This window comes from Apaloderma vittatum, unplaced genomic scaffold (genome assembly GCF_000703405.1).
Source record: "Apaloderma vittatum isolate BGI_N311 unplaced genomic scaffold, ASM70340v1 scaffold12901, whole genome shotgun sequence".
Lineage (NCBI taxonomy): Eukaryota > Metazoa > Chordata > Aves > Trogoniformes > Trogonidae > Apaloderma > Apaloderma vittatum.
The window spans coordinates 3,416-28,413 of NW_009700863.1; the positions used below are offsets into that span (position 1 = coordinate 3,416).

The window sequence follows — 24,998 nt, forward strand, 5'->3', positions numbered from 1 at the left end:
TACCAAATGCTTCTCACTCCCTCCACCCCTGCTTCCTCTCCACACCTCCTCTCCCCTCTTCATCCTCCTTCTTCCTCTCAAAAAAAGCACCCCAGGAAAAAGCTATGACCTTCAAAAGATAGGCAGCTAGTAGGAAGACCTCAGTAATGAAGAAATGAAAGTGTGCTGTTATTTACATTTTCTCTTGAATGTCTACAGAAAATGGAGTGACTACAGATACTGTGGTAGAATTATAGCTTTAAAAAAGGCATTTTCTTTTTTTGTGGGTGAAGAAATGTATGTTTTTCTTTTTAAAAAGGTCTTTAAAACAGTGTAATGATTGTCATGTGTTGCCTTATCTGGTTGAGAGGTGTCCCTTCCCATGACAGGGAGATTGGATTAAATGATCTCTAAGGTCCCTTCCAGCCCAGGCCATTCTATGATTTTATAAAGTACAAGACGGTGACTCTAGAGTATTGTATGTATTTTGTGAATTCTGCCTTAATTTAAATTGTTAATTTCTGATAAGTTGAAACTGCTTGCAAAGACAGTTTTTTTAGATCATCTACAGCCTGTGCTTTTATTAAACAATACTGAAATGTGATTGTTTCTGCAAATGTTCTATCTCATTGATTATCTATTCATATTGAAGCTTATTTCCACAATATTTTAATGGAGTTTACTCTTTCGGGGGCAGCAGGTTGTTCGTTAGGAGAGAGAAAGGAGTGGGATTCAGAACACTTTGAATTTTATTTCTGAGAACACTTTTTACTTACTATCATTTCTTCCTCTGCCTCACTTGTAAGTTATTTATATTTATTTATTATTTTTGGTTATTTTTATTCTGTTAATATATGGAGATAGAAGTCAGGATTTAAAAAATGCTCACTTTACCTGTGCAATTAGTATTGTTGAATTTACTGGTTTATTTACCTAGAATGGCAGATGGAATTTTGTGATTATACCACATTCATTGTATGTTTAAATTGGTGCTGCAAACTGGGATTTTGTCTTTAGATCCCATCCATTATAGGGTTAGATTAATATGGCATTGAGAGAGTGAAATTGAAAATCGATTGACTGCTTTTACATTTTAATTTTATGTTTTATGTGAATCTGTCTTTCTGCATCTGAGAGGTACATAAATAACAAAGTGCGTATATATGGTAGTAAAAATTGTGGTAACAAGTCACTTGAAATTTAATATAATTAGATAAATCATTCAGTGAAATCTTACTGTATATATCATTTTGCATGGACAGAGAATGTGAGTTTTAAGTTTGTGGTCATCGCATTTCTCCTGCATTGACACTAAAATGTGAGCTAAGTTAGATTTGTCATGTCTTTTACATTGTTGAGCAATCTAGTCAATACTTAATGCTTCAGATATACATTCTTCATGTTAGAAGCCACTGTGAGCTTTATGTTGTCAGAAGAAAGATTTTAGTATACTATTACTCTTTGGCTGCGTTTGGAAAGCATTGGTGCGTTGAATGGATACATTGCAATTATTTGTCTCTTTTAAGTGAAGAAATTTAATTGGAAGTTATCAGTCTGGAAATAAAGTCATGTAAATTCCAGTAGCATATCACGTTAGTGATACACACAGGTGATTGTTTCTAGCAGTGGTCAGTGATACAAGCTTCAAAGAAAATATATGAGAAGCTTTGAATGGGCTCTAGAAAAGCTTTCCTGTAAGTACAGCTGTGTTCTAATCCTATCTTTTGGAATTTGGTCATGCCTTGAGCCAAAAATATTAGCCTACCATTGCAACATGAAAGAAAATCCCTGTTGTTACTGTTAACCCTTGATGTTTGTGCAGGTGTCCTGTTTTTCTCTTTGGAACTAAACATATGCTGTGTTCTAGTAAATTAGATGGTAAGCTATGTGTGATTGATTATCTGAAGTGGAAGCATTCTGTCCTCTTAAACTCATTGCCTTTAAATTTCATGATGAATTTACAAATACAAGAAAATAGATTTCCCAGTTTATCATAATAGTTTTATATGTTACTGTCATGTTTCCTCTTGCTAGTGTTTTGTGTAGAGTCCCAGATTTTTCAGAAGTTTTTACAGGCCTCTGATTACTGATAATCTTTCTCTGAATACCCATTATTTCTGCTCTATCCTTTTTTTAGATAGGGGGACCAGAACTGAATACAGTTTTTCAGGTGAGGGCAAACCATTTGTTAATGTAATGAATTTTATTTCTGGTGTTATTTTGCATCACATTATTCATGCATCCTGATATTTGTTTCTTTTTTGACCACCATTGCAAACCAACTAATAGTATGCCTATGTGTGGGAGGGGAAAAATGATTTTTGTATGTGGATGAGGCACTTAACAGTTAGACATGTATACCTGTGCACTGAGGAAGGGAGTTACAAGGTAGGAGATAAAAGACGCAGGACAACAATTTGAAAGCAAGACTTAACCTGGAAATTGTTTTCAGAGATTTTTGTATGGATAGTTTGTTGGAAATACTTAATCCTGCCAAAAAGGGATTGGGGAAGGGAATGCTTTTTATTTTTCAGGAAAATCTAAACCACCTAAACTATTGCTGTTGGATAGGGGTTTTTTTCTTAACCTTTTCCACTTTTTCAAACTAGTTGTAATAGAGATGAAAGACTAATTTCCCATTTTCGTGCAGTGATGCGTTACATAACCTAAAGTAAGACCAACTTTATGTACTGGGTTCTTTATTATCTCAAGACAAGTTGTGTTTTCATGCTGTAGTTCTGTTTTTTTCTCTGCAGTTTCTTTTCATTCCCCTGATATCTGAATTTTCATGAACTTTTTTTTAATAGGCTCAGAGAGCAAGAAAGAAAAGAAGCAGAAGAAGCTAGTCAAAAGGAAATGGAAGAATGGGAAAAGGCACTTTTAGCTCAAGCAGCACCTACAAGGATGGAGACAATGTGGGAGATTCCAGCTATTGGTCATTTTCTTTGTCTAGCACAACAGATCTTAAATTTACCTGAAATAGTATTTTATGAATTGGAACGTTGTCTTCTCATGCCTCAGTGTAATGCTTTTTTATCTAAAATAATGACTTCTTTGTTAAGTCCTCCTCATCGCAGATCTACTTTACATCGGAGACCTACGCTTTCTTACAGGAGTTGGGAAGCAGCACTCAGACAGAAAGTACGACACTGGTATACTGTTGTAGGGCAGGCTGACAATCCTGACAGCTCTGCAGAAAAGCTTGGGTTGTGTCCCCAGTTCTTCAAAGTCCTTGGAGAAGTTAATCCCTTGGAGGAAAAACCATTTCATGAGCTACCATTCAACCAAAAAGTGTGGCTGCTGAAAGGTCTCTGTGATTTTGTATATGAAACACAAAAGGATGTTCAGGATGCAGTGCTAGGTCAGCCTATCCATGAATGCAGAGAAGTAATTCTTGGTTATGACTACTTGGAGAATGCGTATGTTCATTTTCCACAGTTCTGTGGTGCAGATGTTCGGATTTACAAACAGAAACCTTTTCAGGCTCCTGAATTCCCATGTTCTCCCATCAAAGTTAAAAAAATGTCACGTAGTAAAATGGAAAAAGTAAAATATGAATATATAAGCAAAAGCAATGGGGAGGTCAGTTCTGGCGGTAGAGATCTGGTACATCATTCCAAGACAGAAGTAGAGAAAAGTATGGATGCCATTGTTACTGATTCAGAAAAAACAACACATTTAGGTAGCTTTAGAGTCACTACAGAGAACATTAAGGTTAACTGTGAAATCAAGACCTCGGGAGTCTGTGACATCAAAAAACCTGATTGCTGTAAAGAGAACTTGAGGAGTTTGTTTAGATCAGGAGAGGTTGGTATGACTGGTCATCCTGCTTCAGGAGAAATAAGGGCTGTGGAGAATGGACAAGGTTGTGCTGAAACGACCGGAGTAAAAGGTGACATCAGTCCATTCAAGGAGAATGCACTGAAAGCTTGCCAAGTGCGTGTCAATGGCATTCATAGTGACAACCAAGACATAAGCTACCATGAATCTGCTAAAGATAGAATGCTAGATAACTCGCTGCCAAATAATCAGAAACTAAATAAGTTGCGGGCAAAGAAGAAGAAAAAGAAAAAAAAGAAGTTGAAGGATATTCTAAATGAAAACCTGCAGAGAAAACTTGATGACTTGCAAAGAAAGCGTGAGATTCATCTTCATCCTTTCAAATCTTATAAATCTGAGATCCAGAACAAGTTGTTTATAATTAAAAAGAAAGCAAAGCACAAGAAGCACAAGTCTGGTAAGTTGACATTTTTACCTGTAGTAAAAATTAGGAAGATACTTATTTATTTTTCCTGGATTTTCTTCACTGATTATTCTACATTATATTTTGTGAAATAGGACTGCCTTGTTGTATTAAACTTTTCTGTTGATGTTAGTGTGACAGTTTCCTATTCAATAACACAAGCATTTAAACAGGCTTGTCAGCTTACACTCTGCTAATGAATCATGGTTTAGTATCTTAGAGAACACAATTCTTTGGAAGAGGGTGTTACAAAAATATTTAGGATAATAACTCTGATTGGTTAGCATCAGAGAGTTTAGCTTTAAGTTATTTTATGCTGTCTTATGTCATATTAATTGTGAAAACGCTTCTTCCCTTTCTGAAAATAGTACTTAATACAAATTGCAAAGAAATACTGGATTTCAGCTGAAAAGCAGAGATCCGCCACCAAAAATCTTTGTAACAAAATGCCTTCTAAGAGGTAAGAGAATTCAGAGATCTTGTACCAATGCATTTTAGCTAAAAGTTGAGTAGTTTAAAGTTAAGAAAACAAGTAAGGTTTGGATGCCAAACATTTGTTCAAAATTTGTGCAGAATATCAAAGAACTGTCTTACCACATAAATTAAGAACTCCTCCCTCTAAAAAACTGCAATACTTGCATGCAAACATAAATTTTAAGAGTTGCAGTTGAAGTTTATATACGTAGTATTCAGCAAAAATAATGTATTTTATATTCACTTTTGTGACCATTAGCTGTCCAAATATATTACTGTTTTCATTCTTCTTAACACCAAACAACTACAAAATTAATAATAACCTAAACTACAAATAAGGGCTCTTCAATTTTTTTTCCCAATAATTCTCTGAATTGGGTACCAGGTTTCCTTTATTTTTCTGTGAAAGTATTTAAACTAGGTTGCTATCTTCATTGTAGCTCTCATCTTACAACACATACTTAAAAATCTTTCTATGAATTAAGCAATGCTCATGGAATAGCACGTGTCATTTTTAAATAGATTATTGTTTTGAAAGACAACTCGTAGCAAAACAGGTTGAGAATATTTGAAAGTAGCTGCTGAAATTAATTGATAGAGATGATTACTGTGAAAAATATTTTTCTCACATGTCATAAAAATAACAAAATTTTTAAAAACTTGTCATTTGCCTCCATCTTGATGCTTGATATACTTAATAGAATAGTAGCAGAATTTTTTTGTAGTTACAAATTGTCTTTTGTTTTTAAAGATGGAAAGAGACAAATTTTGAAGTGCTGTTAGAAGAACTGTAAATACTGGCATGTGAGTTTAAATTTTATAAAGAAATGCATCGTGAACAGCTATAACAGAATGATTGTGTTTATAATGGAAATATATAATCTCAGTGAAAATTTGCGCTTTTTAAATTCCTAATCTTTAGTCTGTAATGTTGAAGAGTTTTTGATCTTGAGTAGATCTCAAACTAAATTCTGCACCATTAGTGGAAACTAGTTCTTGCTGTGGTATGCTTAATCACAATATCTAAATACAGGCAGTTTTTGCAGTTAAAAATTCCAGTCTTTTAATTGACATAGTGGAAATTAAACTCATTAATAAAACACTAATCAAGAGAGCACTTTCTTCAGTCAGTTTCTTCTACAGTTTCTTGTATCTTGCATATGATGTGCGGATGCTAAAGTGAAAACAGAAATGTTTCTTTCATTGCCCCAGTTACCTTACATATACTGACCTCTATAGCTATTATGTGATCTCTGTGTCTTGCACTAATTTTTTTTTTTTTTATTATTTTTCTGAAGTGGCAAAAAAAGTTTGGGTTTTCTACTATCTTAATACCAATGCTCATGAATATCTGATACGGGATTATAATAGAGATTATTTATCCAATTATCATCCTTTGTGCTTTATGCTGAGCATAAATACATTGGACTGTATTTTAGGACCCAAATATGTTTCAGAAGCTTATTGTAAAACAAGCTAGTGTTCCATACCACTACAAACATGAGAACTAAACCAGTTTTTCTCTTGGTTTTAATTTGCAGTTTTACATGACCGAGTAGTAAATTCAGCAATAGAATCATAGAATGTTTTATGGTGGAGGGGACCTTTAAAGGTCATCTAATCCAACCACCCTGCAGTGAGCAGATGCATCTTTAACGACATCATGTTACTCAGAGTCCCCTCTAGCCAGGAATGGGGCTTCTACCACCTCTTTGGACAACCTGTTCCAGTGTTTCAGCACCCTCATTGTGAAAAATTTCTTCTGTGTATCTAGTCTAAATCTGCCCTCTGTTCGTTTAAAATCATTACCCCTTCTTCTATTGCTATAGGCCCTGCTAAAAATTCTGTCCTCATCTGTCCTATAATGCCCACTTGAAAGGCCCCAGTAAAGTCTCCCAGGAGCCTTCTCTTCTCCAGGCTGAAAAACCTCAGATCTCTTGGCCTATCCTCAGAGGTATTCCATCATCCAAATCATTTTGGTGGCTCTCCTGGACCCGCTCCAACACATCCATGTCTTTCTTGTGCTGAGGACTCCAGAACTAAGTGCAGTACTGCAAGTGGGATCTCACAAAAGCAGAGTAGAGGGGCAGAATCACCTCCCTTGACCTGCTGGCCACACTTCTTTTTGCGCAGCCCAGGGTATGGTTGGCCTTCTGGGCTGAGAGTACGGGTTTCTGGCTCATATTCAGGTTTTCAGCCACCAGCACCCATAAGTCCTTCTCCACAGGGCTGCTCCCTATTACATCATCCACCAACCTGTACTGATAATGAGGATTGCCACAACCCAGGACTTTGCATTTGGCCTTGTTGAACCACGTGAGGTTCATGTGGGACTACTACTTGTGCTTGTCGTGGTCCCTCTGGATGGCATTCTGTCTCTCAGGCATGTGAACTGCACCACTCAGCTTGCTGTCATCTGCAAACTTGCTGGAGGTGTACTCAGTCTCACTATGTCATTGATGAAGGTGATCGATAGCACTGATCCCAGTACAGACCCCTGAGGGACACCACTTGTCAATGATCTCCATCAGGACTTTGAGCCATTGACCACTACCCTCTGGATGCAACCATACAACAAATTCCTCATCCACCAAACAGCCCACTCATCAAATCAGTAGCTCTCTAATTTAGAGAAGAATGTTGTGGGGGACCATGTCAAAGGCCTACAGAAGTCCAGATAGATGACATCCATTGCTCTTCCCTTGTCCACTGATGTAGTCATTCCATTGTAGAACTTTAGCACTAGAGTGGTCAGGCAGGACTTGCTCTTGAAAAAACGATGCTGGCTGTCTCAAATCACCTCCATGTCCTCCAGGTGCTTTAGCAGAGCTTCCAGGAGGATCTGTTCAATGATCTTCCCAGGAACAGAGGTGAGGCTGACAGGTCAGTAGCTTCCAGGGTCCTTCTTTCTAGCGTTCCCCCTCCGTCCCCTTTTTCCAGTCATGAGGGACTTCACCTGAGGAATGGCTTGGCAACTATATCAGCCAATTCCTTAGGATTCTGGGATGTATCTCATCAGATCCCATAGACTTATGTATCTTCAGGTTCCTCAGGTGGTCACAAACCTGTGCATCTCCTACAGTGGGAGTTATTTTGCTTCCCTGGTTCACATATTGCAGTCCATGGACTTTGAGAGATGTGGGAAGAGGTTGCCAGTAAAGACTGAGGCAAAAACATTGTTGAGTACCTCAGCCTTTTGGTCTATTGTTACTAGCTTCCCCGTCTTGCTCACTGTAGGGGGGTACCCTTTCTCTGAGCTGCCTCTTCTGACTGATACACCAGTAGAAGTCCTCTTGTTATTCTTTATGTCCCTTGCCAAGTTCAGCTCCAGCTGCGCCTTGGACTTCTTGACCTTATCCCTACACAACTGGGCAGTGTCCCTATACTCTTCCCAGGACACCTGTCCCTGCATCCACTGCCTGTGCAGTTCCTTCTGGCCCTTCAGTTTGACCAGCAGGTCCTGACTCAACCAGGCTGGTCTTCTGCCGTTCTTGCCTGATTTCTTGCACCTGGGGATTGAGAGCTTTTGCACTCTGTGGAGAGCATCCTTAAATGCCATGTTCCTCTGTTTTTCCAATTCCATATTCTGTCATAAAGAGCTTAACGTTATCAGAGGTAATCTAATATAGAAAATAATTAGTGCATAATTTTGTTAAGCATATGTACCTGTAGCTGTAGACCAGTACCAGATGCCATTAGTCATTTGAACTTGGCTTTTAGTTATACATATTTTCCTTATGAGAGAATACTGCAAATGTAGTATTACTTTCTTTCATTGTCAGTTTCAGACAAGGAGATGTGTCAATGCAGGTGGAGATCCGGAAAAGAGTAACTAGGTTTTCTGTTTGCACAGTTTTACAACTCTTGACTACACATGGAGAGATGATGTGTGTCTATTCAGTGAGAGTAGAAGTTTTTACTTTTCCTGTGTGTCTAACTACCTGATCTGCTGGATGTGATAGTCGAAGTTACACTGAGGTGATGTATTTGTTTCCATTCAGATGGGGGGGCATAAAACATTCTTTTTCATCTGCAGGTGACAGGCATTGCTATGAAGGACCCTGTTTCTTTTGCTAGTCTGTTACCCGTTATCTCTTAGTAAGTTGAGGCATTTCCCTTCATATTCTGACTGCTTCTTCCTTGCAAATTTTTATCTTGCTGGAGAAAATTTTTCTAAAGTGTTACAGTATTATGAGAAAGAGCTTTTCTTTCTGTACTTGTTAAGTGTTCATTAGTCTTGTAGCCATTAGGCTGAAATGGATTGGATTGAATTAATAGTAAGGCCTTCCTGTTTTGTAATGTTTCGTAATGATTAAGGCTAAGTAGTATTTCTCAAAGCTCTTCTGAAATATTGTCTTCTGTTTAAAGATATCCTTACAATGTAGAACAGAGAGAGGTACTTGTAAAGCTTGTTCTAAATTCACAAAAAATGCCTGTTTTAAATTATCATATCCATAATCATTCTTTACATGATTCTTTAAAAGTACAAGAGGTAAAGAGAGCATCAGGAATCTAGAAGTGAGTACCTCTTTTTCTTTTTTCTTTTTTTGACAAGGTGATTTTTTTTTTCCCTGATACTGGTTCTCTAAGGCAGCTAAATATAACTCTGAGTTGCGGTTCATGTTTTTATTGTTGTGAATTGCATATTGTGGACTTACTGTAGCAGTGCTACTCAAGAGACACTGTTTATGAATACAGACTGGTTGTGGAAGGTTTTTTTAGCTGAAAATTTCACATAATTGTGAGCAAAACCTACTGTAGTACACAGCCGTGTCTTGAGCATTGCCGTAGTTATGAGATTTTCTTACAAGTTATGAAAAGGAAGATGTAACTATTTTATTGAATCTGTCTTTGAAAGAAGGTAGTGGTTATTACTGTGACAGTGTTCTGTGCCAATATTATTGACAGCATGGTACTGAATATAGTGGAAAGACAGAGTAGATCTATAATGCTACACATTCACTCAAAATGACAGTGACAGTGGCTTGTTGGATCTGGTCTAAGAAGGCTAAGGGACAGACACTGCCTGAAATAACTGTGATGTGCCTGAAGCAGAGGTTGTAGTAAGGTAATTTTAATCTCTCTTACTCCCTTTGGTGCAGAAAACAGTAGTATAGCACACAGCTTTAGAAGAACCTTGATGTAAATTCTGTACTCTTCACAGGAGTCCACCTGCTTCAAGTCTGTTTCACAGTATATTTTATTTGTTTAGAGTACCCATTTTGTTGTGTCTGTGAAATCAAGCATTGCTTGAGTGTGATGAGATTAACTTAATTAACTTAATGGCCTGGAAGTAGTTTTCTGGGGACTGGTGTCCTGTCCCTGGGAGTTTAATCTTCAGTTTTGTCTTCAGAGCTGTAAAAACTTTGTTTTCTGTCCTCTAGATCTGGAACAGCCTGTTAACGGTGTTGAAAGTGTTAAAACTTTCTACCAAGTTGTAACAATGTACTCAATGCATTATGCTGAAGTGTCTTTATCTTCAGAAACTTTGAAGGTTTTTACATGCTTCACTGTAAATCAACATTATTAATGCACTTGTTCAGATGTGCTTTGCTGTTTTGACTGTGTAAAAGAATATGTTTGTGTCAGTGTAGAAGCTTCAGAAAAGTATAGTAATGCTTCATTTTCCAGATTATTGCACATTATATTTTCTAATAGAGGAGCTGTTGGGAGCACAGTAGAAGGTTAGGAAAATAAAGAGAAAGCAGGAAATGCTCAGTAGTTGCCAAATCTTTGAAAGGCATGAAACGTGTCTTACAAATTTGTGAACAGGAAAATACAGAGACAGTTTTTCAGTTTGAGAACAGTCTAGCTGCTGCTAGAAAGTTAGGAGAAAACAGGAATTCTTGCAGTTGGAAGGGGCTAATTTGGTAGTATTTGCCATGGTAAAACAAAGTTGAGTTAGTATTTGACATCAAAAACATCCCTTTTCCCGTCTGGAGGATTGAGGCTCTGCTACATATGCAGCACAAAATTGCATTCTAATTAAAATTTATTATTAAAATGATTTCTTACTGAAAATTTCTCTGTGCTGTTACTCTATAATTTGAAGCACAGATTAACGTTACTTTTGTTCTTGAGGGAGGAGCCAGGAGGACTCAAATACTGTATAGTTAATAACAAAAAGTTTTATTAGATCTGTAAAACATTCCTGTTTGCAAATCAAAAATTACTTATGATATCTTATAAATGGCTCATACTGTCCTTGCTGCAGTAATTTACAAAAGTCAAGAACATTTCTGTGACTTATTTGTCTACATTTCTATGTCCCTAAAATAGGTCTAGAAAAGGTCTAAAATATTGTTATTTGTTTATTCCTCATTCTTCACCCTCAGCTGGCAAGTTCAGCTTGAAATGGCTTCTGTTTTAGTTGCATCTAATCTCCCCAGTGGGTTTTTTGGATGCTCATAAATAGTGTCCAGGCCCTGTTGTTTTATTTTACTTTGTTAATTGACTATGCATCTATTTAGTGATAACATCTGTGGAATCTGTTTTGCCTTGAAAGAAAAACCTGTGGCAGCCAGACATCTTCTGGATCTGCTGAACTTAAATAACGTCTAAGAATTTCCTCAGAGCTTGCTGAGGTGCTCCTAGCTAGTAAACTCTTGATTTCCAATGAATATTGTAACAGAAGTGTTCCAGCAGTGGTGGTGCTTAAACAGAATAAATGTGAAAGATTTGTAGATCTGAATTTGTTTTTTACTTTCAGCAATGAGTTTGTTTAACAAATTGCTCATTACAGATACATAGAAGGAAAATTGATCAAAAAAAAGCTCTTAACCATCAGTTGAAATTATTAAATAAACCAGTCTCTTAGAATTGAGATTAAAGCAGCAGATGATAATTCAAAATAGAGCTAATTCAGGAAAGTCGTATTTCTTCCATTCCACCTATTGTGATCATCATTAGCATTAAAAATTAAAAAGTATTACTGTAAAAATTGTTCACGTTTGAATTTTTTCACTCATTTATTTTGCTTCGGTTTTGTTTTGTTATGTAAAGTACCATCTTTGCTCTGAGACCCAGTCGTACCTGAAACCTGGAATACACTGTTTCAAGTAGTACAAAGGTTTCAGTGGTTTCTGGTATGATTATTCACTTACTTTGAAATTAGCTTTTCTCAGAATAACATTTATTTCACATTTGCTTTAGTGTTTTCACTAATATCTGTTACCGGCATATGCTAATACTCAATCTACAAGTTTCCATCACCATCATCTTTCAAGCACTAAACACTGACTGAATAGACAGGGCAGTATCACAGACCCTCAGAATTATTGAAGTTGGAAGGAACCTCATCTAGTCCAACCCCTCTGTTAAAGCAGGATTGCTCAGAGCATATCACACAGGAAAGCATCCAAGTGGGTTTTGGAACTGTCCAGAGGAGGAGACTCTACAGCCTCCCTGGGCTGCCTGTTCCAGTGCTCCATCACCCTCACAGTAAAGAAGTTCTTCCTCAAATTTACCTGAAACTTCCTGTATTCCAGCTTGTGGCCATTGCCCCTTGTCCTGTCATTGGGCACTACTGAAGAGTCTGGCTCCGTCCTCCCTGCACTCACCCTTTTATAGACATTGATGAGGTCTCCTCTCAGCCTTCCCTTCTCCAGACTAAATAGCCCCAGCTCTCTCAACTTTCCCTCACAACGGATGCTGGAGTCCTCCAGTCATCTTCATTGCCCTTCTCTGGACTCTCTCCAGTTTTTTCCTGTCTCTTGAACTGGGGAGACCAGAACTGAACACAGTATTCCAGATGTGGTCTCACCAGGAGGATGAGGGGGAGGATGACCTCCCTTGACCTACTGGTCACACTCTTCTTTATGCATGCCGGGACACCATTGGCCTTCTTGGCCACAAGGGCACATTGCTGGCTCATGGCTAACTTACTGTCTACCAGGACGCCAAGATCCTTCTTCTCAGGGCTACTTTCCAGCAGGGCTGTCCCTGACCTATACTGATGTATGGGGTTGTTCTTCCTCAGGTTCAGGACCCTACATTTGCCCTTCTTTAATCTCATTAGGTTCCTCTCTGCCCAGCACTCCAGCCTGTACCCAGATTAATGTTTCTTGTGTCTGCTTAATACAGTTTTCAGCTTTTTTGGCAGATGAGTAAGGGCTTGCTCAAGTAAGTTTTACTGTGGAAAACCTATATTTTACTGCATTCTTGCTGCAGGATTCAGAAAAAGCATTGGTGCAATAGTTAAAATGTTACACAACTGCACTGTCCTTTACTGCAGATTGCATGCATTTTGACAGTGTTCTTGTTTTAATTTAATTCTGAAGTGGTTTGTTTCAGCAGGGGAAGTCAGGAAATGGGCTAGTTCAGCTTCTGGGCTCTGATACCAGCAGCTCCGTGTATACGTTGGTAACATGTTATTGGAGATGAATGTTACCTCAGATCAATAGTTTTGGTTTATATACTCAAAGAATCATTGTAGTTTGTTTGAAGAATAAAATGATTGTGTATTTTTCTTTGTGGTCTGGTAGAGAATGAAAAGGCGTCTTAGGTGTTCCACAGTCCCAGTTTGTCCACTGAACCGTGGAAGTGCTCTTGCCTTGGATGTCTGTAGGTGTCCCCTCCCTAATCTCAGGAATGATTTGGCTCTCTGTCAATATTGGATGTGATATAAAAAGAGTTCCTCTTCTCCTGCAGCAATGGAGGGGAAAGTAGAGGATAGTTACAACTTCTATCCAATGTAAGATGTCTCATGGTCTCTTCGCCTCTGAACCGCAACCCAGCTGAGATGTGGAGCCAGTTAGAAAAGGCAATGTGGAGACATAATTAGTAGTTGTAGCGCAGTGAAATCATGTTAGTGGGTGAATGTAAGATTACACAAGAATAATATAGGCTGACATTTCCTGGCTTTGGAACAGTTCCATTTGCGGCAAAGTAGATATTTTTTAAGTATAGTTTTGATGTGTATATATTTGAATACAAAACAGAGGGGGTTTCTGTTCAGTACTGTTATTTTGCAGTTTTGGCAAAAGGAAATAAAGCTCCTTTCTGCCTCCCTCCACCCCCTGTCAGGAAGTGTTGGTGATATTTGAAATTGAAGTTAATGTCAAAAAGAAATAAAGCTTTATTTCTTATTACAAATGTTGCACTATAGTGGAAACAGGAATAAGTCAGTATTTTATTTTTCAATATCAATAAAACGTTTATCAAATATTTGTCCAAGTTAGTATTTCTGTACTCCGCAAAAAATAATTTAGTGTTGTAGCTGTTGCGGATAGGGAGGCCAGTGTTAGTACCTTAAGATGATAGGCCTAACCACAGCTTTTATGTAGTTGCAGCTGTTGAAGGAGAAAGCCTCCTCAGGTATTTCAAGATCGTCATTTTCTTTGGACATCTTGTTTCAGTTTAGAAGGCTCTTAATTTGTTTTGATGGAGAGTTTTTGTTGTTTCATCCTTACATAATTAGGGAGAAGTATAAAGAAATTGATTGGGTGAAAGCATTATCTAATTTATCTTCCTTCTATGCAGTGCAGTCCCAAGTTACTCATTCTTATGTATTTGTTACTAATGTATCTGTACTGTGAAAGGCAGAACTCTGGAAACCTAGTCAGAGAACCCTAGAAACCTGAGGGTCACCTAGTCTAATTTCTTGTTTGAAGCAAGACTGTCAAAAATACCATGTCAGGTCAGCTGTGACTTGGAGATCTCTACTGAGCCACAGTTCCCTCTCCCCGCTTCAGGAATGTTTGTACTGAAATTACTTATTATTTTTGTATAGAACTCTTGTTAAGTGGCTTATAAATTATGGCTAGTAAAAGCTGGGCACTGAGAGGTTGGAAGCAAGCAGGGTATATTCCGTTGGAATAGGTGACCAATTGAGATAATTGATGCATGTGACCTTACTTAGTAGAAATATTTTTTTCTTTGTTATTTCTTAAATGTGTTTTCTAACTGTGATTGCTTTCATACAACAATTAAATATATTTGTAAATTGAGTATACTCTGAAATGTACAATGTGTTGTAATTCAAAATGTGTCTGGCTGCTGTTGGAAACGTTATTTCATCTGCTGGTATAAGTGCCATTTTAAATAGTGTTTTTATATACGATTATAGGCAAAGGAGCTCTAGTAGACCTCAGTGGAATGATTTGAGAAGCTGCCACTCCCAGTTGATGCCTGTTCAACTGCTTAGTGATTTTACCCTCCATACATAACCTGTGCCCACTTCAGCCTGGCAACTGAAGCTAAGTGACTGCGCTGCAGAAACATTCCTGTGGTTATGCTACATGCAACAGGGCCAGTAGCAGGTAGCTGGTAGGAGCTGGCATCCCTTACTGCTGTTGTTTTGGCTGAATGTGTCAGCTTGTCGTCTAAGAATCTAAACTAGTAGATCTCAATGGATTTTTATTGTGGAAATCTGATCCTTGGTTAATTTTATCCAAAGATTTTTCCACTTTAAAGGTAAGTGAATTGGAATATGTTTTACGTACTAAAGTCAATTTGGAAACTGGACACAGGTGCAGCCGCATTGTTTCAAGAATACTAAATAAATTTTCCTTTATAGTATTTGTAGGTTTTTTCTCTGAATGTTAAAAAAAATTTCTTTTCAAACTTGGCAAATGGGAAACATCATTTTTGGAAAATGAGACAAAACTTTTAAAAAAAAAAAAGAGTGTTTTCAAAGACTTTTTTCCTTGGTTCCCTTTATGCAGAAGATAAGGGTCATCTTCCTTGTGCTTCTTATCCAGTGTTTGTAATTGTTCTGACTGTTACCCGTATCTTCCCTACTGGATGTTTTTCACATGCTGCTGTGAAGAAAGAAATATTTACTTTCCCGTTTTGGTAGTTAATTACAATTCTTACTGACAATTTTTCCTTTTTTTTTCAGAAGGCAATACCAGGGGAAAGAGAGTGTATTTCTGTTATTTTTTGAGGTACACGGCTTCATACAGCATCTGATGCTGAAAATATTCAAGTAAATATTTGCTGAAAAGTATGTTGAAAATACAGAAATAAAATAAAACTTTTGTTTGTCTAATTTGAGCTAAAACAGAACCAGTTCTGTTCAAGTCTCTCCTAAGAGGCTGCACTTTCTGAAGTCAGCAGCTCGTTTTTGCAGACAGTGTGTGCTATGGGAAGTGATAAGACACCTGATGTTTACAGTTACTGCCAGAGTTGGTTTGCCAAAAGGCTCCTGCTTATACTTATTCCTGTAGTGACCAAGGTCACCCTCATGCTGGGGGTGCTGGGAAGAAAAAGGATCTCAAGGTAGTACAAACATCGCAGCTCTGGTGAGGTGCTGATGGAACAGGTGACCCAAACCTAACCATCAAAATTATTCCATTCCATATATATCATATTCAGTATAAAACTGAGGGATCGCAGGGATTAAGCCCCCTTCTTCAGTGGCCAGTGTCTGAGGAGGACTTGGTCTTTTATTCTTCCTTCAGTCCTTATCTGTGAGTTCCTGAACACGGTTCCCCTTTCCTACTGAGTTCAGTCTGGGACTTTTCCAGTGCCAGCTGCTCTGTAGCATCAGTGGTGATTGCTGTTGGTGGGTTGGGTTAGGTTCTGGTTTATTATTTGTGTATTTCATAATTTTCTTATTAGCACTATTATTGTTTCATTAAAGCTGTTTTAGGTTACCAGTCTCTAAGTCTCTCTGCCTTATACCCTTTTCCCTTCCAGTTTGGGGAAGCACTGTTCTCAGTAGTAGCAATTACGCTTTCAGTGCAGATGGATTCATAAACATGTAACAAAAATGCTGACTTTTTTCCCCATTGTCAGAACATTTGGGTCGTTCTAATAAGCGTGTTTCTCTGTTTTATCACTTGTTCTGCAATGCTAAATATATGAGTGTTTATGTTTGGTAGCTGTGGGCTCTTGAAATTTCATTATGTGTTCAGTATGTGGAGTTTCAAATATTGGTTGATTTACTGATTTTTATATAGTTTCATTTTTATGTGGAGTTTCAAATATAGATCCTTAGAGACCTGTGCCCTGTCTCTTAAGTGTGTTTTATTTCAAATTCAGGTAAGATGTTCAGGAAACTCACAATGTAATAAACTGAAAATAGGATAGTGTAATAAACTGAAAATATACATGCCAAGGTATATAGAAATAGGTATATGTAAATGTACATACGCATTTGCACACACAAGCAACCATCCATTAGGAACAAACTAAATGCAGTTCCTGCCAATATTTTCATCAATATAAATATTAAATCTGCCTGTGTTATAACCACATGCCTGTAATAAATCTATCTGGCAATGAATTGCAATTGACAATGAATTGTGGGAGGTTTTTTTTGTTGTTTGTTATTTAAGGTTTTAGTTGTAGTTTAGAGCTCCTGAATGGGAGCACAGATGTAATCTTAGAATGTTGGTTTTGATCTGAATGAACAAAGTCAGAAGTGGGCTTGTTTCCATTTACCATAGGAATGTAGAAGCAACCATATTAAGAAACTCCTTTATTTTTACGTATATGGCTAGGTGATATAACTGCTTGATTTGAGAAATGTATGTGACTTGTGAACCCTGATACTATAGGCAGGAAAGCATTTGCCTTACTTTCAAGGGCGTTTTCAGTTACATCCATGTCTTCTATAGCATAGTTGGGTATGAAGTGATTGCTTTCTTCTAAAACATCAGGTTTTGCCACAGCCAGGAAAGCCAAATCAGTAATCTGATTTCATAGTTAACTTCAGAATGTTCATTTGAGGATTTCTAGATATTGCTTGTGATTTGAAGGGGGTTTTTTACTGTAAGATACATACGTCCCAGATGTGTCCCACTCTACTATGTGGTTCACTTTGGGGTGTCAGAGAACAAATCTTGCAGGTAAGATGCTATATTTCTTAATTTTTTGGCATAACTTATGGATTTCATTCCTTTTGGAACAAGGGTGTGAATGTTTCTTTTATTACTTAATTTTTTAGCTGGTATATTATGGGTGTTGAAGTGGGTTTGTTCTTTTTTCTTTATCTTTTTCTTTTCCTTCTCCCCTCCCCAAAAAGACTGCCCCACACAGATACTTGTTCAATGTTTGCTTTTGCTGAGTCTAGTACTGATTCATCATGTTTATGTGACTGTCAACTATCTGATAGTTATTGTTTAAATTTTGAGTCTATGTGTAATGGTTTTGTTAATGAAGCACAACAAACAGCATTATGAAGCTTTTCTCTTTTAATCTTACAAGGAAAAAAATCGGTAACTAAAAAAGCAATCACAAAGAAGAGGAAAGGTGTCACAAAGTCTACCATACCAGAATTTCAGGTAAATTATTTTAATTTTTGTCTTAAGCACTCGAAATCTGAATGTGTGTAAAGTGAGTCCTGTTGTTTCTGATAGAGACCATGGAAGTTCTAATCAGAGGTGAATTTCCTTCTTCTGGCTAAAACAGGTTTAGTCTGATCATGTTTTTGAAAGTACTTTTCACCTTTTCTTGGTGGAGAATGTTTTAGAATTTTTTATTACGTGCAGTTTAGTGTTTCACTGTATTGTTTAAGATCCCGGATAAATCTATTGTAGGACAAAATCCATGAAAAGTAGAAGTTGTTCGTGGAGTTTTTATGATAGATATAATTTTTTTGAATGAAATTACTTGGGGTTTATATGAGGTGTGACATTACGGTCCTTGAATTGAAATCTAGTTTGATTTACTAAAGGAATTAGAAAAATATATGCTCCTGTCATTATCCCGTTTGTAACTTTTACCCCTTACCTGCACGTGGCCTTTAGACCAGCACTAAGAAAAGAGTGCCAATTATGATAATGCGGCTTTATAGTATTGTAATAGAAGTGTTACAGTACTTTGGAGTTCTAAGTCACAGTTTGTGCATGGTGCCTGCTTCGCTTAAAGTTCTTCTTTAACTCTAAAGCATTATTTTTTTCAGAAAGCAATCCATGTTATTCTGAGCAATAGGTCTACGTTTAGTCATGACTATTCTGTAAAACACTCACACTGAACCAATTTATTCTGTGATGATGATATGTTTCAGGTGGAGCCAGTAGAATTTCTGGTGATGAAATTTGTTAGGAACAGTCAGTACTGAGAAAAGGCTGATGATTAAGTGTACATTGACTTTTGCCTATGTTCTAAAATGTATTGACTAAAATGTTTCCTAGCAACTGGAAAATACAGATACAATGTCTAAAAATTGTATTTTTCTCAGTACAGTAACTGCATGCCATGGATGTACATGGTTAAGTTAGAAATATTTTTTTACAGTGTTAAGCTACTGCATTTAAATAATCTATTTAAAACATTATCTAAAACTTATCCCAACTGCTTATCTAACCAAGGTAAAGTGTACACTTGCATACCTATCCAAGTGTAAAATTAACATTATTACATTTACCTGTATAAAATGTGACAAAATAATTCTGGCTGTTGTGATCAAACTAGGCTTTACATATGTTTTAGACTACTGTCAGATCAGTTAGTATTAGCAGTTTTATCTTATTAGGGAACTTTAAAAATAATTTAACCTGCCTTTTACAGGAGGACAGGCAGGACTAGTGTGACTGTCAGGAGTATTTGCAAATATTGAAACATTTATATATGGAATACTGCTAAGACTTTTACAGCCTAGTAATATATGTTTCAGGGTACTTTGCTCGTGGCCAAACTTAGTGAAATTATGTAATTATTTTTTAAAAATATTTAGTAAAACATCTGGAGTTTATACAGGCCCTGTGAGGTGTGCTAGAGAGGGTATAACCATGAGAATATTGCTGTTCTGTCTAAACATCAGTTATTTTGGAAACAAGGAAATGAAAATTTCTAGGACGTTTTATGTTTCTGCAACATAGAAATGTAAAAAACAACACCGCAAGCCAAAAAAGCCCCAAAACCTATAAAGTACTTTATTTCATAAGACTATCTCTTATTTAGATCCTTTACCTGAAAATCATAAGTTGACATTAAAGCTGAAAAAAAAGAATATTAATAAATTTTTTAGTATGTGCAGTGACCCGATGAATTATTAACCAAAAAAGGTAGGAGATTAAGTGTGATACTTAATCCTAACATTTATAATGCCATTTTTAAACAACCTTTCGAGGAAAGGTACTGCACAGATATTCTGCTCTCTATCACAATTTGAATGGACAAAGCAGTAAAAGGATAGGTCAGTCAACATCACTCCTTCCTTGTATGTGATTTCAAACTTTATATTAATATTTTAACTCGAGGTTGCCTTAAAAAAAAAAAAACAAGCAACAAAACAAACCCAAAACAAAAGCAGTTGCAAATTAAGTTCCCTTTACCAAATAAAAAGACACAGAAAACACTTCCTGTTCTTAGTATTTTGAAAATTATCTGAGAATTGAGTTTACAGGTTCATAGATCATGAGTTAATGGGATGTTGTGTATTTACTTCTAAAAGAAATTCTGAGTCTGAAGTTTATTGTTACTGTTGCTAATTAATATTTCAAAGAAATGTCGCTGATTATATTGGTGTGCAGAAAGGGCATCATTGTGGGGATTTTTTGATTTCTTTTCCAGTTACAAAATATGTTTAGAACTGATAACGAATGCTTCGTGTCAGTCTTTCCTTCTTTCCCCGCCTGTATATACACATGCAGCTATACAGACCTGCATGTACTGTAACTAAGGCAAAAGGAAAGACAACACATTTTAAGGAGCTAGGCTGATGTCAGCATTTCTATTTATCAGCTATGGTCTATATTAAATATGGATTTTGTAAAGGAGCTATCTGGAAATTTTTCCTGTGGAGTTGGCAGCAATAAAAGGGCAGGTTCATAGGAAATAAAAGTATAATTTACAATCATTACACAGATAACCTGAAGTCAAGCATGAAACCCCACTGAAGTGGGAAAAAATTATGCTAAAAGACCGGCTGAAGTTAAGAGGGCAAGGTGGGAGCATCAGTGATCTCTGGGAATAGATATGTTTGTATTTATGCATATATCCACAGATTAGATTTGGTTTTATAATGATAAATAGTTCATTTATGAATTCAGAGAAATGGATCACTGGGAAGTCCCAAGTTGGAATAGAGTTTGATCATCCTGTCTTTCCTTACAAAAATCAGGGGAGATTTCCTCTTTTCTCCTTGAAGTTCTAGGAGTTGGTGAGGGATTTTGAGAGACGGAAATCTGATACTGCATTCTAATAGGAAAGTTAAACACTAAGTTGGAAAATTGACTGGAATACTGAATAAATGAAATTTCCATTGTACTCTGAAAAAGACAATGCTTATTGGCTATGAGAATTAAGCCCCTATGTCGTAAGCGCTGTGGGATGTGAAAATACCTGTGTTGTAGTTAGCACATACATTATTGACTTAGGCACTAGTGGGAATGTTTACAAACTGATTTCTAAACCATCATGTAGTGTTCTAGATAATTGGGACTAATCCTTCACTACTTTTGATAAGCTGTAAAGCGAATGCTCTTTTTTTTCTTCAGATGCTTTTTCTCATGATAGCTGTTTAGAAGGCATGTTCTTCTAGAGAAGCTATCAGTAACCTATTGGAATGTGACAGATCGATTAGGCAGTAACGTTAATACCTTTCTGTTTGCCTTAACGTTAATTTACCTCTTAAAACACACAAAGTAGTTTAGAAAATCAGTGATATCTGCAGAAAATTGAATTGCTAAGCTCACCCAATTAACAACTACCAGCAAAGAACACTGAAACATACATTAGGGTCTCATTGTGAGAAATAGCTAGATTCCATACTGAAATAATCGTACAAAATACACTTTTTTATTACTATTCTTTTCATATTTTTTCACAATGCTGTCTTCATTATGTAAGATAAAATGTTAACCAAGTGAGAGAAGTTTAAAAAATAGCTTCTTCCCAATTAGTGTGCATCTTTAGTACCTCGTATCAAATCCTACAGTGAATGAAGAAATACAAATATCTTCTTAAACCTTTTTATTGTGGTTTTCACAAAGTATTGAAGTGTTTCAAATACTAAAATCATTTTGACAGTAAATCCTCTTAAGCTGAGCTGCTGTTACATTCCTTGTTTTACCAGTGGGTAATTGACACAGATATTAGCCTCAAATCTGTATCTCTTCTGAAGAAAATTGGAACTTAGAAATTTGATTACTCTTCCCTGTCACCCCCAGACGCAAGACAACTAAACTTTATCTGTTTGCATTGTTTTTCCCATCGATGTATTTTGGATTGTTACAGGCTAACAACTTTGCAAATCAGATCCTTATGTCTCAGGTGACTGTTCTGAGAATGAGAAAAGGGACTGGTACCTGTGAAAGGTTTTGCCACATGAATTATCTGATGACATGTAGGAGCTTTTTATGGTAGATTCAAAGATAGAGTTGGTATGATCTCTAAGGTCCCTTCCAGCCTAGGCCATTCTATGATTATGTGATTCTATGATGTCCAGGACATCATTCAACTAATAATAGTGATATTTTCCTTCTCTTGCAAACTTTTGCTTTTCTACAAGTGAGTTCCTAGAGAGAAATTCACCTACTTGTAACAAGTTAAGATAATATCTTCTTTCGTTTCATATTTTTATTTTGTCTTTTTCTGTGATACACTGAATGAAGTATGTGTCACAGGAGAAAATAGAAAGCAGAGATAAAATTTAAAAACTGAATTGTCAGTTATATAATCAAAGGAGTAGATTATAATTGCATAGGGGAAATTTATCCGGGAATTTATCCATGCCATTTTTGCCATTTTCAAGTTGACAAACTTGCATCTTTTTGTATGTCAATACAGTATCACAGATTTCTTTGCAGGCCAGATGGGAAAAGAAAAGCTGGTATTTGGCTTCCAGTTTACATCTGAAATTTGGTTAAGTGCAGGACAGACATGCAAGTTGAACCAAGTAAAGTTACACATAGAAATACTCTTTTCTGTGTTGCGAGAGAAATCTTTTGCAAGTTAATTTTACATACATTATCTACAGCAAGACAGTGCCAATTTCCTTATTTACTATTTTAAACTTGATAAATGTGAACACTGTAAACTTGAGTTTGATTCACTCCAATTACCTAGTGCTCGCAGATATACACAAATGTTATTAAAGTAGTGGCATGTATATGTTTCTGAAATTTCTATGTCAGTTCTGTGCTATAATAGTAAACAAGGCCATCTTAATATGAATTGGCTGCAAATCTAAAACTTTCATGTGTAGTTGAAGTAAAAACATATTGTTAATTTGAATTATTGATTTGGGGAGAAATAAAAAAAGGACACCTTTATGAAAGCATTTTGTGGCTTTTTCCATTTGAATTTGATTTTCTTAAATTATTTCAACATGTTTTAAGTAGTAATGAAAGCATTTCCACCTAAGGGTGTTCAGAAAGAAGCAAGTTTTAGCATTCGAGACCTTGAAAGAACCTTTTCCAGCTTAAGTCTTTAATTGCCCTAAATTATGGTAAGCCATAACCTACAGTTTACTTCTGTTTGACAATTTTTTCAAAAAAAATAGTATTCAATGCTGAAAGTGAAAATGTCAGAAACTGTTTTCTAAAGACAGCAATAAGAATAATTTAATGCTATTTCAAAACGTAGGTAGGTAGATTTGATAGGCCTTGATAGGTTACCTGTCAGGAATAGTATGTAAATGTTTAAAGTTATGTGAAGAAAAAAAAGTTGTAGCAAGTGTAATTATGTTGTAACCACAACATAGTCCAAAGCTCTAGGACACTAATTCATGAGGGAGGTGTTTGATATTCAGACCTGTTCCATATCATTACTATACCTGAGCAAATTGGTAGTTGTCATTCACCCAAGCTTTTAGAAAATACCTGCATTTTTTAAATGGAAACTTACAGGCAGAGATATGGTTTAAATCTCAAGAGCAAAGTTTTTTTCTTACTAGATCTTCCTTTTAAAAAGTCCTACTTTTTTACATTTAAAAGTGCTATAAGAAGATAAAAATCAAATGGTGGCACTAAGTAATAACATGTGCTTTTAGATTTTATTTAACTTCATTGTACGTTTTCCAAGTCCCACATTACCAAGTGTTTGTGTTCATTTGTTTTTTAGCTTATTTGCACTAATCTTGATGAACTCAGGGAATTAATCACAAAGATTGAGAATGAACTCAGAGATCTGGAGGACATTAAAAAGAAATCGGTATGTGATATTAAAAGCTTTCACTTGTATGGGTATGAAATGGTGTCAATTATTTGCTGAAGCCTGTCAACTGAAAATTTTATGCCTGTACAGTAACTGCATGAAGCCTCATAGGCTGATACCTGGAGACTGTAGTCTTAATCTTTTCGGTATATGGTGCTCTGTTCACAGTGTGTTTATGATAAGTAAATTCAGTAACTGCAATAACACTTTTTAGAGCCAGAACAAAGTGTGGGTAATGGCAATCCTTTAGAAGGAGTAAATAATTTCTATTGAATATGTGACCATTCTTTCCTGACGACAAACTCTTAGCCAAGAAGCAATTACAGGATAGAGTTTTCCTATCTGCCTATGCAATGCTGATCAGATCTTCTTGAGAGCTGACTCGTTCATTTTTTATTAGGATTCCTAACTCCTTTTGTTTCCAAGTAAGTTATTAAAATTGGCTTTGTTTAACTTTTATTCAAGTAAGTTGTACAGGAAAGCATGCTATCTGGCTTTTGATATCAAATTGGTACATAAATTTTACTGAATATACACAGGATCGCTCATTCTGTGCAGCTGAAAACCTCGGAAGAATAATAACTAGACAAGAGAATCCAGCATGTTTTTGTAGGAGACAGTGATTCTCATCAAGATGGTGGATGTTTTTAAATACATTAATAGTACTCATTTAAATGCCCCTCTACAGCCAACTCTTCTTAGTACTCAGTACTCTTTTTTTAGTGACGGTTTTGTCTATTAAAGCATTGGTAGGCATTTCTGTGAACACTAATAGTTTAAAATGTTGCTTTTTCTATGTCTTAGAAATTAGGTTAGTTTGTGTGAATGTCTTTAGACTCATGCAGATACGATTATTAAATAGGGGAGAGAGATATTATAGGTGAGAGACAATATTAATTAGGACTTAGAAAAACAAATTTCAGTGCAGATGCTTAGCATAATAGTTATTTAAATATCCAAAGGAATAAAAACAGACTTGAAATTATTTTGTAGTTGTTAAATTGGAAATTGGTTTTATGATAAGATTGTCAACAAGTTTTTAGAAAAGCTATGTCAGCAATAGAAGAAAAAGCCAAAAATGTGAGTACACATCAGTATATCAGTAATCTTAGTATAGGTGAGACTTGTGGTCTACTGCTGGAACTGTACGAACAAGACTTCTTCAAGGGTAGACAAATGCTAAATATGTCATAATTGCTCTTTGAACTGAAATCTGATAATGTCATTATGTAAATAAGTTGCATGACTTCAGCAG

General features: G+C 36.3%; 1 protein-coding gene across 1 annotated transcript in view; it reads left to right on the forward strand.

Moving 5' to 3' along the window:
* Positions 1 to 2,786: 2,786 nt before the first annotated feature.
* Positions 2,787 to 24,998, forward strand: part of LOC104281060 (uncharacterized protein KIAA2026-like) — a gene marked incomplete at both ends in the record, with an annotated part of 36,096 nt that continues 13,884 nt past the window's right edge. The window contains 3 exons of the mRNA XM_009878920.1: positions 2,787 to 4,216; positions 17,849 to 17,925; positions 23,651 to 23,740. Of these exons, the coding sequence (XP_009877222.1) occupies positions 2,787 to 4,216; positions 17,849 to 17,925; positions 23,651 to 23,740 (1,597 nt within the window). The remainder of the gene's footprint in view (positions 4,217 to 17,848; positions 17,926 to 23,650; positions 23,741 to 24,998) is intronic.